This window comes from Acanthochromis polyacanthus, chromosome 4 (genome assembly GCF_021347895.1).
Source record: "Acanthochromis polyacanthus isolate Apoly-LR-REF ecotype Palm Island chromosome 4, KAUST_Apoly_ChrSc, whole genome shotgun sequence".
Taxonomy (NCBI): Eukaryota; Metazoa; Chordata; class Actinopteri; family Pomacentridae; genus Acanthochromis; species Acanthochromis polyacanthus.
Window position 1 is genome coordinate 5,535,185 of NC_067116.1, and position 16,757 is coordinate 5,551,941.

Here is a 16,757-nt window from a genome sequence, read left to right on the forward strand (position 1 = left end):
CAGAGACACAGGTTTGATTCCAGCTCATGGTCCTTTACTGCATGGGTTTCCTGTTTTCCTCTCTATCCTTGGCGGAGGTCTGCACTCTCTGAGTGCTTTTCTAGTTTTTGTTGCTTTTAGTCTTTCTTTGCCTTATTTTTATTGTTTGCGTTACGTTTTTGTCATTTTGTTTCTCTTTTTGTCGTTTTGTGTTTCCTTTTTGTCTCGCTTGTGCTTCTTGTATCATTTCGTCATTTTGTTTCACGGTTTTGTCATTTTTTGGTCTTGTTTGTGTTCATTTTTTGTCGCTTTGTAACCTTTTTGTCAACTTTTTTTGTCATTTGTTGTTTTATTTCATGTCGTTTGTCTCATTATTTGTCATTTGGGGTTTTTTGTCTTTTATCATTTGTGTCACGTTTTTGTCATTTTGTGTTTCGTTTTCTTGTCATTCCGTGTTTCCTTTTTGTCTCGTTTGTGTTTTTTTTTTTACCCTTTATGGTCATTTTGTGTCTTGCTTTATTCATTGTTTGGTCTCGTTTTTGTCCATTTTATGTTGCTTTGTTACATTTTTGTCTAATTTTTTTGTTATTTTTTTGTTTAGTTTTATGTCGTTTGTCTTATTTTTTGTCACAGTACCCATTGTACAGGGCCTAATATTGCATACTAGAACAGCAGTGTCAAACTCTTTTTAGTTCAGGTTCCACATTCAGCAAAATTTGATCTCCAGTGACCAGCAAAATCACAGCATAATAACCTATAAATAAATCCAGATTTTTCCTTTATTTGAGTGCAAAAATGTTCACATTTATGGAATTATCTTTTTACGAAACATTAAGAACAACCTGAAATTTATGAAGAAAAATGAGTGCCATTTCAACAGTCTCAGTTTATCATTTCCACATCACAACTTCCAGATCACAGAGTGTCTAAAAAGGAACAAAACATTTCATCACAGGTATCTGGAATTGAACGGTATAGTGTTTTACTTTATGATCAAAACAACAAAAGTCAGACATAAAAAGAGACAAAAAACAACAAATACAAGACAAAATATTACACAAACACACAAAACGACAAAAAATGAGACAAACGACACGAAGCAAAACAAAAAACGAGATAAAAAGTTACAAAGCAACAAAAAAATTAAACAACTGACACAAATGAGATCAAAAATGGCAAAAGCGAGAAGCAAAACGACAACAATGTAGACAACACAGGCGAGACAAAAAAAAGAAAAATCACAAAAAACGAAACACAAAACAACCAGTAAAGCAAATCACAAAATGACAAAGATAAAAAAAACACAAGTGCGACCAAAAGGAAACACAAAACGACAAAAAGAGAAACAAAACGACAAAAACGATAAAAGCATATGATAAAAGCTAGACAAAAAAAGACTAAAACAAGACAAAAATGACACACAAACAACAAAAGCGAGTAACAAAATGAGACAAACGACACAAAATTAGAAAAAATGACAAAAATGCTACAAAGCAACAAATGTACAACGGAGACAAAAAGGAAACACAGAACAAAACATGAGACAAAAGACAAAATACTACAAAAATGAAACACAAAACAAAAGAACAATGAACAATCTAGTATTTTACTTTATGATCTAAACAACTTGTCATGCTCTAGAAATTATTTTACATTTATAGTTTTAATAATTCACAATCTGCAGTTAATGTCTTCTCTGTAATTTTTACACTTTGAGGACCGGATTGGACCCTCTGGAGGACCACTTTTGGCCCACGGGCCTCGTGTTGGACAGTCCTGTTAGTGAGGGCTGATTGAGGCTTTGTTGAAGCTCAGATGCTTCATTCCAAACGTGCTTCATTACTGGAGGCTTCAGTGACACACAGTAGAGTCTCTATATTACCAGAGTGGCGACATGACGGGTCCAAAAAATTTTGGTCACGTGATCTATGGGCGCCATTTTGTTTCCTATTCATGAACGCCGGGTTTTCCTGTTAACGTTGTTGACACCACAGAGAGTAATTCTAGGTCCTTTTTCACTTCCTAAATACCATAAAAATGACGGGCTGTTGTGCCTTTGGGTGCACAAATCGATCGGAGAAGGGATTCCACATGTTTAGATTTACCAGTAATAGTGAAAGAAGGAAACTGGGGGAAAATAAAGTCCGGAGAGTGGGATGGAAACCGACTTCATCATGGTTTTTGTGCCAGGTTAGTCCCATGTATGTACTTTCATGTTATGATGTATGGGTGAATGACAGATAGAAAAGTTTGATGTGATTTTAGGCAGTTGTGGTTATTTTGACTTTGACCATTTTCATGCATGGAGATGCATGAAATACGGGCGGCCCGTATGTGCAAACGTATTTTGCTAAATTGACTGAAGCTGCAAACTCGATGATAGAAACATTATACACCCATGGAAAGCTTAGATTCTCATGAATCCGCCGGTATAAACCACTTTCAGATGTGATTACCACAGCAGGTAATATAAACACATTTGTCCAACAAACAGCAAATAAGGTAAACAGCACAACTCACCTTTGAAGGCTCAAAACTAGTCACAGATGAAAATATTCCACAAAAAACGGCCATAATCCAACCTTGGACATCCAGACAAAACAAGCCATTAAAGTATTTTGTCCAAAACATGTCTTGAAATCAGTAAACAATCCATAAATAGCTAGTTTTCGTGAATGTGCACCTCGCGCTGCGCATCCTATAGAGTGAATGGAAACAAAATGGCGTCAAATCCCCAGTTGTCGCTACTCTGATAATATAGGGGCTCTAACACACAGTGGTGCAGTAGGACATCTAGTGGTCAATAACATGAAATGCAAACGAGACGTGTTCATTGGTTCATGATCGTTTTGGATTTGATTTGTCATGAACATTCCTGTTCAACTACACTAGATTATCTATCTATCTATCTATCTATCTATCTATCTATCTATCTATCTATCTATCTATCTATCTATCTATCTATCTATCTATCTATCTTTCTATCTTTCTATCTATCTATCTATCTATCTATCTATCTAGTGTGTTTTTATTCTTTATTCTTATTGTTATTGTTGCGGTCTGGAACAGGCGTTCAGTACATTCCACTGGGTGTTCTACTGCATATTATTGTGTTTGTGACAAATAAAGGTCTTGAAACCTAGAAACATAGATTCAGCTCATGAGTTACAGTTTTTCTCAGTCGCTTTGGTACATTTCTCTAATCATCCTCGACATTTGCAAAACAGTCAGAGCATTTCTCAAAACTATTCCTACAAATACTAAAACACCATGGATGACCTGTAAAAGCCGGTCTGTGGCTCTAAATCCTCAGTTCACCTCTCAGAAGTAAATATCTGTCAGTGAACATGTTAGATCCATCAGAATGACCAGTCCTGGTGTCTTTGTGTGGATAAAACAGTCAGATTGTTGAGTCGTGTTGTCTTTATAACAGTGTTCTCTGGAGAGATGCTCTGATTAAACTATGGATAAAGTTTTAAGACAATTATTGTAAATTACAAATGACACCTTAGTGAATGTGGGAGATTGATTTCAAGAGACTGGATAAGATTCACATTTAGGTTTCTACTGTTTGTGTTGTAGTTTGTTGACAGACCACGTCATTGTGATGTAGAAAGAAAAACAGCTGCATAGCACAAAGAAAAAACAAAAAAACTAAAGTAGAAATGTAAACATGGGACAATCTCCTCAGGGAAAACTGTACATGCAGAGCTGTAGGAATTCCAGTTCAGTCTTCCTACACCTCCTGATGTTCCGTCTGTTGGTCCACAAACTCTCATCCACATCATGAATATCTTCTCTTGTGTCTCTGAGTGATTTCAGCAAACTCTAACCCTTCACACATTTCCCTTCATAGAGAAAGTCTAGATACACCTGGGAGCAATTTACCAATTCAGGACAGATTTAGAAAAAAATTTCATGATCTGAGAAATGAACCAAAGTGACTGAGAAAAACTGTCATCAGTGAAATCCAAAATGCTGACTAGTTAATGAGCTAGACTAAAAATGAATACCTACTAGTTAAATCCTTACTGCCCTTATTAGTTAACTAGTGAGTCAAACGTTCACTAGTGTAACTAATGAACACCAGAGGGTTCACTAGTTACAATAACAAATGCTAAAGGTGTAGTGGGGAAAGCACGCGTTGATGCTTCCTATTGGCTCTTCAGTTCAAAACACAAAATGACGACCAATCAGGAGTTAGAATTTTATAATTTTCCCCACTTTAATTGCATGTTTCACACGAGTTAGCTGTCTAATAACCACATTTATATGTCAAGTTACACACTAGTTTGACAACAATAAAACAACAACGGCACAAATATGCAGCATTAGAAGATTTTATTTCAAGATAAGCTTCTTAAAGCTAAAACTTTATTAACCCCAAAGGAAATTCTGTCCAGTACCAATTTCCCACCACATTTATAGATTATTTCCTTGTTTAAACACGACACCTAGAGATCTGCATAACAGCTCAGTAGCCTGTCTCCCTAGAGCTTCACTTTTAAACAGTCAACACAGTTACTCTCTCATCATTCCAATGATTATCACAAACCACACACATAATAAGGCACACTTGGTGATTACACAGGAGGTCCCCGGTTTAAGACCTACAGCGTTTCATCAGAACTGGTGTTGTAGAACTAATTGATGAGTGGATGAATACGTCGTCATACGGCGCTATCAGACATCTTTGTTTTCATTCTCTGGTTGTATTCCACCTTGGATTGTGCAACATTCTCTAACTTTTTGTCCTTCATTATGGCTCCAAACATAAGTCAGAATCTTCTGATGCTTCGAAGAAAAGGAAAGCCGTCTTCATGGAGGTGAAATTAGACCGAATAAAATGATCGGAACAGGGTGAAACACCGACAAACATCAGCCAGTTGCATTTTCTAAGTCACACGACTGACCATTCCTTCACATCGTGGGAATGATGCTTGAAACCCTCTCATCTCTCAGATCAGCACAACTCTTAAAATGTGCACAATAATGCAATGTGTGAATAAGCATACAGCAAACACATCGAGTAAAAATGATGAACAAATCCCAGCAACATTCTGCTGATAATCATTTGTTAATCACAAGGTAAATACTTCAATCACATCATCATTTCCAGTTATTACTTTTGATTACTCTTCTTATTTTGAAGATTTAAGGATTTTGCATTCAACTATCGCTGTCCTCTACACTGTTATTACAACACATTGATCCACCTTGACTTCTTTCACAAAACCCGCTGTTTTATGTAATTCTTTCAGCTGTGTCAAATTGAATTGAATGATATGAATTATAGAATTATCCACCTGCTAATGTCAGCTACAGTCATGGACTAAAGCTTCCATCTACTTGTATAGACCACGTATATCACGACAGTCTTGACATTCCAATGACTTCTACAACACTAGTTTAAGTCAGGACTTTGGGGAAACCAGTCTAGAACCTTCATTCTATCCTGATGGAACCATTTCTTTAACACGTCTGATGTGTGTTTGTGCTTTGGGCTCATTGTCTTCTTAAAATGTCCAACTGTGTTCAAGATCAACCTTCTGATGATGGTCTCAGGTTTTTCTGGAGAACATGGAGGTAATCCTCCTTCTTCCTTATTCCATTTACTTTGTGTAAAGCTCCAGTTACACAGAGCATGATACTGCCACCACCATGCTTGTTGTTTGATGTTCTTGGGGTTAAGACAGTCTGAAACCAGTCCTCAAAAAGTCAAAAATCAGGACCAAGACCAAACCTAAACTACTATGGTGTCTAGTAAGTGGATAAAATGGGTTCTTTTTAAATCGGCTTTTAAGAGTCAGCAGCTGTAGTCAATATAATCACTCATGAGAACTTAAGAAGCCAGGCCACTGAGAAAATGTGATTAACACAACTTTCTACACCATTAAAACTGATAATTAGAGTTGGTGTATCTATATTTTTGACCCACAAGATTGTCATATGTCCCAAAGGATCAAAATACATGATTGTAATTTGTATTTTTTTGTGATGAAGATTCATGTTTTAATGATTTCATAATTTAAAATTGTGAGTTGTCGGAGTCATTGAAAACTCACGACTGCCAAACGTATGGAAGCTTTCTATCACAACTGTAGCTAACATCATCTGAGTTTGGTTGTTCATTTACATCTTCGTGTGTTAAGCATCAGACAGACACGGTTCGTATGTGTTGACCAGCGCATAAAAAGCCATCCCGACTGCAGGGTCTATGGTGCATATTGCTCCACCACCTCTTGTCTTCTGGCTCTCCACCCTGTTCAAATCAGCGATGCAGGAAAATGGTCCATCTTCAGTCACACACCACTTGGAATGATCAACGGTGTCGGTTAAGAACGCCTGCGGGAGCATCACCTCCTTCACATTGTACACATGACAATCAGGATTGCTGCAGTTCGAAGGCAGAAGATGACTCTGACCCGGGTTTCCCCAAGTCCTCACGAACAGATTCTTCCTCAAAAATCTCGAAATTAGACCAGAGTAAAGATCTACAAGGATTTACAAAAAACAGAACTTAAAATGTATTAAATATAATTAAATAAACAGAAAACATAAAAATGACAATGATATATATAAAATTAAAACTAAGTTTTCTCATGGGGGATCTGGGGAATCTTGGGCTTTGTTGGATTTTCATGTATATTTGTTGGATCAGAACTTTTTAAAAAAAAATAAGTCAAAGCAGTCTCCATAATTAAAAACACTGTGGGGTCTCAGCCTTAATATTTCTACTCGTCAGGTAAAGTTGTACTTTAGATATTTAGATATAATTTATTAATAAACCTTTTTGTCATGTTTTAATCTCGAGTATTTAAATTTCTCAGGTAAAATCACATCATAAATGCCCCTGTTCTGTTGTTTTAACTGTTTAAATAATGATTTGACTTGTTAATCATGAAAATCAAAAAGGTACCCTCATTCCATACAGTCTGAGTTTCACATTCTTAGCCTGCATTTCATACATAAATAAAAAAAAAAACACTGTGTATTTCATTTTCAGAAGACTCTAACTGTGTTTGTCGTAAACCAAACTTTTTTCTCTTTTAAATCCTGAAATGTTTGTTCTAACTGCAAACACTCACCGTCCTCAAAATGTGAGTATTTTGCAAAACTGTAGAATGAACGTCCTGCGATAGAAGTCAGCGTTGCTGTTCTATTCCAGGGAGCTCTTGGAGGGTCGCAGTTTCGCTGTGCGATGCATCGCAGCTCATTGGGAAAGGTAGTTGGAATGTAGTGGTCAAAGGGGAAGACATGGATGTACTTTAGCTGCTCTCCTGTAAGGTCGGAGAGAAGTTATTTCACTTTAAGTTCTGTTATCATGATACTAATCTACTACTCAGTTCTGGCCAATTATATTTAGGAAAACAAGGAGTTAACCTACCGATTTCTCCAAAGATATTATAAGGGAAGGTCACGCACAGAAATGTTTGAGCGTTTCTATTCCCGTTGTTTGGCCAGAAGTTTCCGTTGCGATATGTCGGAAATCTTGGTGTGCTGTGAGAAAGCCAAACTCCAGTTTGTGTGTCCAGCATCACAACCCCTTTAGAATGTAAGAAATGAAAACAGGTTTGACACATTTGGATTTTTCTGGCTTTAAATGCGATCAAATAAAAGATTGTTGCGCCTACCTTTACTGTGGCCATATGCTAAGTCAGCATTACAACCTGGAGGCTGGTCGTTGTAGAGCAGGTATCCGAAATCTGTGGTCTGCACAAGAAGCAAAGCATGTAGAACTGTGACAGCAGATTTAACAATGCTAAAGAGACATACAATACTTCTTTTAAATACATCACTGACAAAAATGAAAAGAATACACTGTAAAAAAGAAAATGTAACAAAAGTACAAAAAACTTTAATGCAGGACGTCTTCGACTTACATCAGAGTTCCGTTCCTACAGATCAACACAAGTAGATTTTTGTTTAAGTCAGAACTCCAGCAAAAATATGAACAAAGCCGTCATTTGCATCACGACATCGATCAGCTCTTTGAATGCACACAACTTTCATGCATGTATGAAATAATGTTAGAATTCAAGTAATCAGACTCAGTGCTGCAAGAAAATGGATTAGTTGTTAAGTTTTATTTTCTATTTTTGCGATAATTTTGTTGTAGTTTTGCTAAAAATAACAATCATAAAAATGTATCACCGGATTGTCGTAGAAGTCAAGAAGAGGTTCCAGAGTGTTTGCCAGAGCGCCAGATTCATTGATTTTCATGAAGCTGGGTGCCCAAAAATTGGTGCTGCCATCCATGTACAGATACTCCAAACCACCTCCAATCATATGGGGATACTTGTATATGACGTACCTAATGATGTAATGATGAGGAAAGTATATTTAGGTAAAACTGAGAAATGGTTAAAATATAAATTGTGAAATTCCCACCCACCAGTCCACCGGCTCTCCGTTGTCATTCCTGCATGTCACATATGAATCACACCCTGGAATAAAGATCCAAACGCTGAGGAGGAATCTCACTGCTGCCGTCTGAAACCATCACAGAAACAGGATTCATTCATTCATAATGCCACATACAGCAGATGTTTTCTGATAATTCACCAGAGAAAGCTTTAAAAAGTGCATTCTGGGTAAATTTTTGAGGGCGGTTTTGTGTCGATTTGTGGCTGTTTAGTGTTAATTTGTAATAATAATAATAATAATAACTTTATTTATAAAGCGCTTTCCGTCAAAGTGCTGTACACAGAAATAAAAACAGATAAACAGGGTTCTCACCAGGATTTTTTTTTCAGCGTAACGGCAGGTCCTTCTGCACGCGCGCAATAGACGGGAACGGGTCAATGGACAGGAAAGTACGGCTGAGGTGGGGAGACATAAATTAACCTAGATAGGCACCCAGTTGATAAAAACAAACGCACATGGCGTTATCTGTCAAAATAACAGCGCAGCGGCCCTAATCACAGTGTTAACCCTTCCTGTTCAGCCCCCGACCGTGGTCAGGAAGCCCGGGGTTAACCCCCTTCACTTCCTCAGCAGCCGTAGAGGCAAAGACACAGGAGCCCAGCCGTATTGAAGAACACTGGAGCCTTTATTGTCTATAAACAGTGGCTGAACCGCACAGTAAGGCCAACCCAGCAAATACACACCTTCTGTCCTCCTCCGACTGCACCGACTGTCCGTCTGTCCAACCCGGTCTCACGGGGATTCGTGAAACTGTCACGTAAGTTTTAGTTTCGGTTTCGTGCGCACCAACACGATTTCGTCATGTTTTTCGTGCCGCTCACCACGAAATGTTTTTCGCTGTGGTAATCACATCTGAAAGTGGTTTATACCGGCGGATTCATGACGATCTAAGCTGTCCATCGGTGTATACTGCTTGTGTGATCGCGTTTGCGGCCACCGGCCGCCGGACATTCTTGAAATTCCTATGCAAATTGGTAAGTGTACCACCGGCTTATGGTTAGGTTATGGTTAGGGTTATGGTTAGGGTTATGTTTAGGGACGATGTCATGCAAAATATAGCGTTGGATTCGCCACGGTTTTACATTAAAAATATAATATACACATTCTTTTGAAATACGTTCTGAGTGGCACGAAAAGTCCGCCGTTTAAAATACATTGGTGCGCATTTCGTGGTGAGCGGCACGAAAAACATGACGAAATCGTGTTGGTGCGCACGAAACCGAAACTAAAACTTACGTGACAGTTTCACGAATCCTCGTGAGATCGGGCTGGTCTGTCTTACTCGCTCTCCCCCTCCCTCCCCTTCCCACACACACGCTGCTCTCTCTCCCTCTCTCATGACGGAGCCACACTCTCATAACAACAGCGTAATCTTTGAAATGCGCTGGCGTAGCGGCCCTAATCACAGCGTAATCTTTTAAACTGAGCATAACGGACTGGTAAGACTGAGTAACGGCCCGTTAGACAGTGTAACGGGGCCGTTATGACAGCGTAACGGGCCGTTACGCTAAAATGTGCTGGCGAGAACCCTGATAAATAAAAACAGATAAAAATAAAAACAATAAAAACAGAACAATAAAAAAGACATCAGTAAAACAAACAATTTAGGATTCATATGTAAGAGAAAACAAGTGGGTCTTCACCTTAGTTTTAAATACATTAATGGACGATGCCTGCCTGATTTCAGCAGGCAGACTGTTCCACAATGTAGGCACCCGGAAAGGAAAAGCCCGTTCCCCCACCATCTTTTTACAGACCTTCGGGATATTCAGAAGTCCAGTCCCCTGAGAACGGAGAGCCCAAGCGGGGACATACAGATTTAGCAGGCTGGATAAGTAAGACGGGGCAATTCCATTAACAATTTTATAGGTTAGTAGCAGCACCTTAAAGTCTGCTCTAACATGAACTGGTAGCCAATGCAGAGAGGCCAGCACTGGAGTAATATGATCATATTTACTTGTTCTGGTCAGAACGTGAGCTGCTGCGTTCTGAACCATCTGCAGACCATGAAGGCTCTTCATTGGCAGACCTGATAAAAGGACATTGCAATAGTCCAACCGTGAGGAAACAAAAGCATGAATTAGGACCTCAGCATCCTGAAATGACAGACTTTGTCTGATTTTAGAGATATTTCTGAGGTGGAAAAAGGCCAATCTGGTCACCTCTTTAATATGGAATTTAAATGAGAGGGTTTTATCAAAGAGTACACCAAGATTCCTAACTCTGTCTTGACAATGAATAGCACAGTCATCCAAAGACAAAGTAAAGTCATCAAGCAGAGGATGAACACTTTCAGGTCCAATCACCATCATTTCAGTCTTGGCAGAATTCAGGAGCAGGAAATTCATTGATAGCCAGCTCCTAACAGCTGAGAGACAGGCCTGGAGTTTATCAGTGTCAAAAACACTTTGAGGGACCAACGGCATGTATAGTTGTAGGTCATCTGCATAGCAATGAAAAGAAATCCCAAAGGAGCGCAAAATTTGACCCAAAGGTGTCAGATAAAGGGAAAACAACAGGGGTCCTAGTACAGACCCCTGTGGTACGCCATGCCTAACAGCACAGGACTCACAGAGCACGTTGTTAAAGAAAACACTGTGAGATCTCTCTGACAGGTAAGACCTCAACCATTTCAGCACCTGGCCTGAGATGCCGAAATAATTCTCCAGTCTGTCCAGTAAGATGCCGTGATCCACCTTATCAAAAGCTGAGCTGAGCTATATTGAATCTTTAGATCACTTTAAAGATTCAATATAAATGAGGCTATTATTATTATTTCTTCAAAGGCCTTTAACTCTGTTGTGAGGGTAAAAGTTTGCATCATTTCATTAAATATACTCAAGTTATTGCACAAAATGAATCAGCTGATTCTGAAGGTGTGTTGGGTAGGAACCTGACGAGATTATCTGTGACCGTTTTGCATTTCTGTGGAGCCACTTCCTCGTTTGCATGATGAGATTGTCTAGTAAAACAACATAACCCATTTTATTTTCAACATTTTAGTGTCAAGTGGAATAAAATGTCTCCTAAAGAGCAAAACAATCCATGCAGTGTAACAAAAAATAATTAAAAAACAACTCAGAGATGCTTCATTTTCAGTTCAGAACACTTTTTACTTCGAAGTTGGGATATTCAGAGAGAAAAATACATATTTCCACCTTTTTAAAGTCCACTGAATTTATCTTCCTGCTGCTGTATATCACTGTACTCATTCAGGACTGTTCAGAATATTATATTCAGTCTGTCTCTGTGCTCAGTTTAAAGGCTCTGTCAGTCTGTTCTTATTATCTCCAGCTATGTGTGTGTTGTGTGTTATATGTTCCCCACTCCCCTCTTCTCCCATCCCTCACCCTCTATCTCACCCTCTCTACCTCTTCAGTCCCTCTCAACCCTCCTTCCAGCAGCAGATGGTTCCCCCACATAAAGAATCGGGTTCTACTGAAGGTTTTTTTCCTGGTTTAAAAGCTGTTTTTCTTGCCACTGTCGCCTTAGGGCTGATCTGGGGGTTCATATGGGTTCTGTGCAAAGCGTCTTGAGACCATTTGACTGTTGTTGGAGCGATATAAATATAATTGAAAATTGAATCATGTTTTAATCTCTCCTGTTGTCCTCATTTACAGGCACCAAAACATATGGTTTCCTTGTCTGAAATAAACTCCAAAAATTCAGCAAAATATTTCCCAGATTTCTGAAAATTTGAAAAAATTTCGGGTAGAAAATTCCAATAATTCCGTAAAAGTTTCCCTTAAAAGTTTTATGTGAAAAAAATAAAATCCTTCAAATTGGGCAAGAAAATTCTTGCAAATATTTTCAAAAAGAGTAAAAATAATCCTAAAAATATCTTCAGTGTTTACATATATATATCAGTAAAACATCTAATATTTTCTCTAGAATAATTTTTAACATTTCTATTTTCCTACCAAGAAAATGTTCAGTGATTTCACAAAAATGTTGAAAATGTGGACATTAGAAGTTTCACTGTGAAAATATTTTTTTTCCCCACATTTTCAAACTTTCAAACGGGTCAACTTTGACCCGCAGGACGACATGAGGGTTAATAATGTAAAAGTTTACTCACATATCCAGCCATCTTCATCCACAGAGCTGCTTCCCTCAAATTAAACTGACGCTCATCTCAGCTGCTACCTTTATACCTTGATGCTGAATTTCCTGTTTTACTGTACACTCCCCCTTCAGAGATAGCCGCCTACTGCTGCTACTGTTTTATGTTATTCTGATTTTACTTCTAGATACTCCGAACGTGTCACCGCTCCTAGTGTAAGATGGCCTGACTCTTTTAACTCTCACCAGTCTGGGTGGCCTGAGGTCTGTTTTTGACTAATTCTGATCTCACCTTTATATGTCACCTTAAAAACTGTTGATTTTGCTTTGCTTGGTCTCTTTTTTCAGCACAACCTCACCTGTGTGATTCTACAATTATTTATACGTGTTGATATAATGTATGAACACACTTGACCTGAAATTGCAGAAAGCCCAAGCAGGAAAAAGTTAGATTCTGTACTGTGGACACCATAAACATGTGTAACCAACCCTTTTCAGAACTTAGAATGCAAATATAAATATTTTTTGTCACAAAATGATGTGCAAATTTAACAATCAACACAGTTATATCACTATTTGCACTAAAATGCAGGAAAATTTCAGGCACTTCTGCACAAATATTTACAAAATCCTCAGAAGTCACTCCAAAAAGCTTTTTCTGTGCAATGGCAAAAGCAATAGAAACATGACTTTGGGACCATGGGGAGAATCTGGAGTCCTGGTTTATTCCATTGCTAGAATATGTTTATTCTTCTTATTTTTTATTACATCTGAAGCAAAGTCTTGATTTTCTGTGCATCTTGTGTCTTCTCTGTGTTTGTCAGAGCAGAGTGATGTGTGGTCAAAGCCAGTGAAGGACCTGTTTGCTCTGTGGGAGAGGGAGGAGAGTCAGCTGTCAGCCGCTCTCAGAGATCAAGGGGGCAGTAAAAGACAGACAGAGAGTAATAAAAACACAGGAGCACTATAGTAGGGAGGTTAAGCCCAAAAAATAGGCTTTTGACTTCAAGTCATGATGCAAATGTCCCCTTTGGTATGGAAGTACCTTAGGGTCATACTAATAAATTTATCCTAAGACACAAGTGACATCACCTTTTGTATTAGAAATAAACACATTTTTTCCAAAATGGCCGCCAATGTGCCGCCAATCCTCGAGAGCCCATATCTTTGCTTCTGTTATATGACAACCTTGGCATCAAATTGTACATTTTTGGGGTCAAGGATTCCAATAAAATAGGTTTCAAGTTTAAAATACCAACAGGTTTCCCTTTACCATGACAACTGGGGGTAAAGATGCACATTTTACATAAAAATTGTGTCATCAGAGTGACTTTACTTATCGTTTCCTTCAAAACGTTTTTTTTTTTTATTTAAGCAGTGCAACTACTTCTGTACATTATATTTGTCGTAAGTAGCATGACATTTCAACTAGTCAGGAGTGGCATATACTCAGATGCACCCGGGATTGTAACAGCTGTAGCAGCTGTTGAAGGTCCAAAGTAACAGGTCGACACTTTGAGGTTCGTATGCCTTTCTCACTGAATAGATAATATTTTTAAGGTTTGATAATTAATAACTAGCTAGTTAATAAATAGTTAGCTACATTATAGCTTGCTAGCTACCAACTACTTAGCTTCATTATTAAAGCAAGCACGTAGCCTACATTTTGCTAGTTAGTTAGCTTCATTATTATACATATATACACAAATGAATTGCACTTTAGCTTATTGCATATGACAGTTTGCTAACTGTGATTAAGTGAGTGAGTGTGTGTGGTCTGTTGGAAAGTCTGATACCAGCATGAAGAAAGGACCTGCGGTAACGCTCCTTCACACACCTGGGATAATCAGTCTGTCACTAAAGGAGCTGTCCAGTGGCCTCAGAGTGTCCTGCATGGGGTGGGAGATGCTGTCCAGCAGGGATGTTAGCTTGGCTAACATCCTCCTTTCTCCCACCACCTACACCAGATCCAGGGGGCTCCCCAGGACAGAGCAGGCTGTCTTGATCAGCCGATCAAGTCTCCTTTTGTCAGCAGCTGTGATGCTGCTGCCCCAGCAGACTACTCCATAAAAGATGGCTGATGCCACCACAGAGTCATAAAAAGTCTTCAGGAGTGTCCCCTACACCCCAAAAGACAGCAGTCTCCTCATTAGACAGAGTCTGCTTTGACCCTTCTTCTAAAGGGCAATGGTGTGGTCTGACCAGTCCAGTTTATTGTTCAGATGAACACCCAGGTACTTGTATGAGTCCAGTCTCTCCATGTCCATGCCCTGGATGTTCACCAATGGTGGGGGTGTGTGACTGCGCCTGTGGAAGTCCACCACCAGTTCTCTGATCTTTCCTGAGTTGATCTGGAGGCAGTTCCACTGGCACCAGTCCTCAAAGTCCTGGTTCAGTTCTCTGTACTCCCAATCATCATCATCAGCGATGAGACTGACGACTGCAGTCATCAGAGAACTTCTGCAGATGACAGCTGGCGGAGTGGTCCATGAAGTCTGCAGTGTACCGGGTGAAAAGAAACAGAGCCAAGACCATTCCCTGTGGGGCCCCTGTGCTGCAGACTACCATGTCAGACTCACAGTCCTGTGTCCTCACAACCTGTAGTCTGTCTGTGAGGTAGTCCATTATCCTACCCAAGAGGTGGTGATCTACCCCTGTGACCTCCAGCTTGTCCCTCAGAAGAACCGGCTGAATCGTATTAAAAATACTGGAGAAATCAAAGAACATGATTCTAGCAGTACTTGCAGGCTTCTCCAAATGGGACAGAGCTCTGTCCAGGGGGAAGATGACAGTGATTGCAATCATGTTTTTAAAAAAAAAGCTGTAGACAAGATCCAGGACCCTCCTGAAGTGGTGCGAGTCACTATGTAGGGCAGGTGATGAGTTAAAATCCTGCCATGTACTACAAAAACTGCAGAAATGCTGTAGCATCACAGAGGCTACTTCATCCATCAAAATCATACATGTTGCCACTGTTCACAGAGTTGCCTACCAGCCCCACTATAGCTTAGCATGCAATGAAAGTCCTCAGACAAACAATCAGCTACCGTAGTCCAGGTCAGACACCCATGGTCCAGAGATTTGTCCTGATGCTCTGTAGTGTATCTGAGGACAACATCACAACTGTAGCTTCAAGTAGCTTATCGGTTAAGAAAAAATTGTGTCGGGACATAATATAAATATGGCTAAGAATAATGGAGGGCCTTGGTATCATGAATCATGTTTCTCTTTAGAGTGGATATGTATGGGGCAAGGCACTTGTCCAACACCATGTGACAATTTTTCTGTCTCTATGGGGATGACAGCAGGGTTCCCCAGACTCTCCACCAACTCCTGTCTACACTACAACTGCCACTATTTCAAAGGAGTTGCACAGGTCTTCAATTTGCACAGATCTTGTCATGCAAATTTAAGACTGGCTGTAAGGCACCATGCAAATGCTGCATGCAGAGGCTGCTTTGCATGTCTTTCTGGATATGTCATGGCTCATGTTCCCACAGTGGTGCAGACATCTAAATAGACAATCATCTTTGTCATGTATTTACACCAAGCTATTAGTCTTCATCACTAAAAAAATGTAGGTATGGCATTGTCTACTTCTAAAATGTGAACATGCACTCATGGAAGTAAATGTTAGATCACCCTTGTTTTCCTCAATTTGTTGTTCATTTTAATTATTGCAAGTTATTGCACAAAATGAATCAGCTGATTCTGAAGGGGTCGGGTCGGAACCTGACGCGATTATCTGTGACCGTTCTGCATTTCTGTGGAGCCACTTCCTCGTCTGCATGATTAAATCGTTTAGTAAAGCAATATAACCCATTTTATTTTCAACATTTTAGTCTCAAGCGTAATAAAATGTCTCCTAAAGAGCAAAACAATCCATGCAGTGTAACAAAAAATAATTTACAGAACAACTCAGAGATTGTTAATTTTCATTTTATAACATTTTATTCTTCTAAGTTAGGATATTCAGAGAGAAAAATGATATTTCCACCTTTTAAAAGTCCACTGAATTTACCTTCCTGCTGCTGTATATCACTGTACTCATTCAGGACTGTTCAGAATATTATATTCAGTCTGTCTCTGTGGTCAGTTGAAAGGCTCTGCCAGTCAGTTCTTACACACGTGGACAAAATTGTTGGTACCCCTCAGTTAAAGAAGGAAAAACCCACAATTCTCACTGAAATCACTTGAAACTCACAAAAGTAACAATAAATAAAAATTTATTGAAAATTAAATAATCAAAAACAGCCATTACTTTTGAATTGTTGATTAACATAATTATTTAA

At 39.1% G+C, this 16,757-nt stretch overlaps 1 protein-coding gene across 1 annotated transcript; it reads right to left on the reverse strand.

Annotated features, from left to right (window-relative positions):
• Nucleotides 1-6,126: 6,126 nt before the first annotated feature.
• On the reverse strand, nucleotides 6,127-11,828 carry LOC127533717 (deoxyribonuclease-2-alpha-like). Its single transcript, XM_051947489.1, has 7 exons — nucleotides 11,769-11,828; nucleotides 8,375-8,472; nucleotides 8,134-8,293; nucleotides 7,614-7,692; nucleotides 7,367-7,525; nucleotides 7,068-7,259; nucleotides 6,127-6,473 (listed from the first exon to the last, which is right to left on the reverse strand). The coding sequence occupies exons 1-7, from the start codon at nucleotides 11,826-11,828 to the stop codon at nucleotides 6,127-6,129; spliced, it is 1,095 nt and encodes a 364-aa protein (XP_051803449.1).
• Between the last annotated feature and the right edge of the window lie 4,929 nt (nucleotides 11,829-16,757).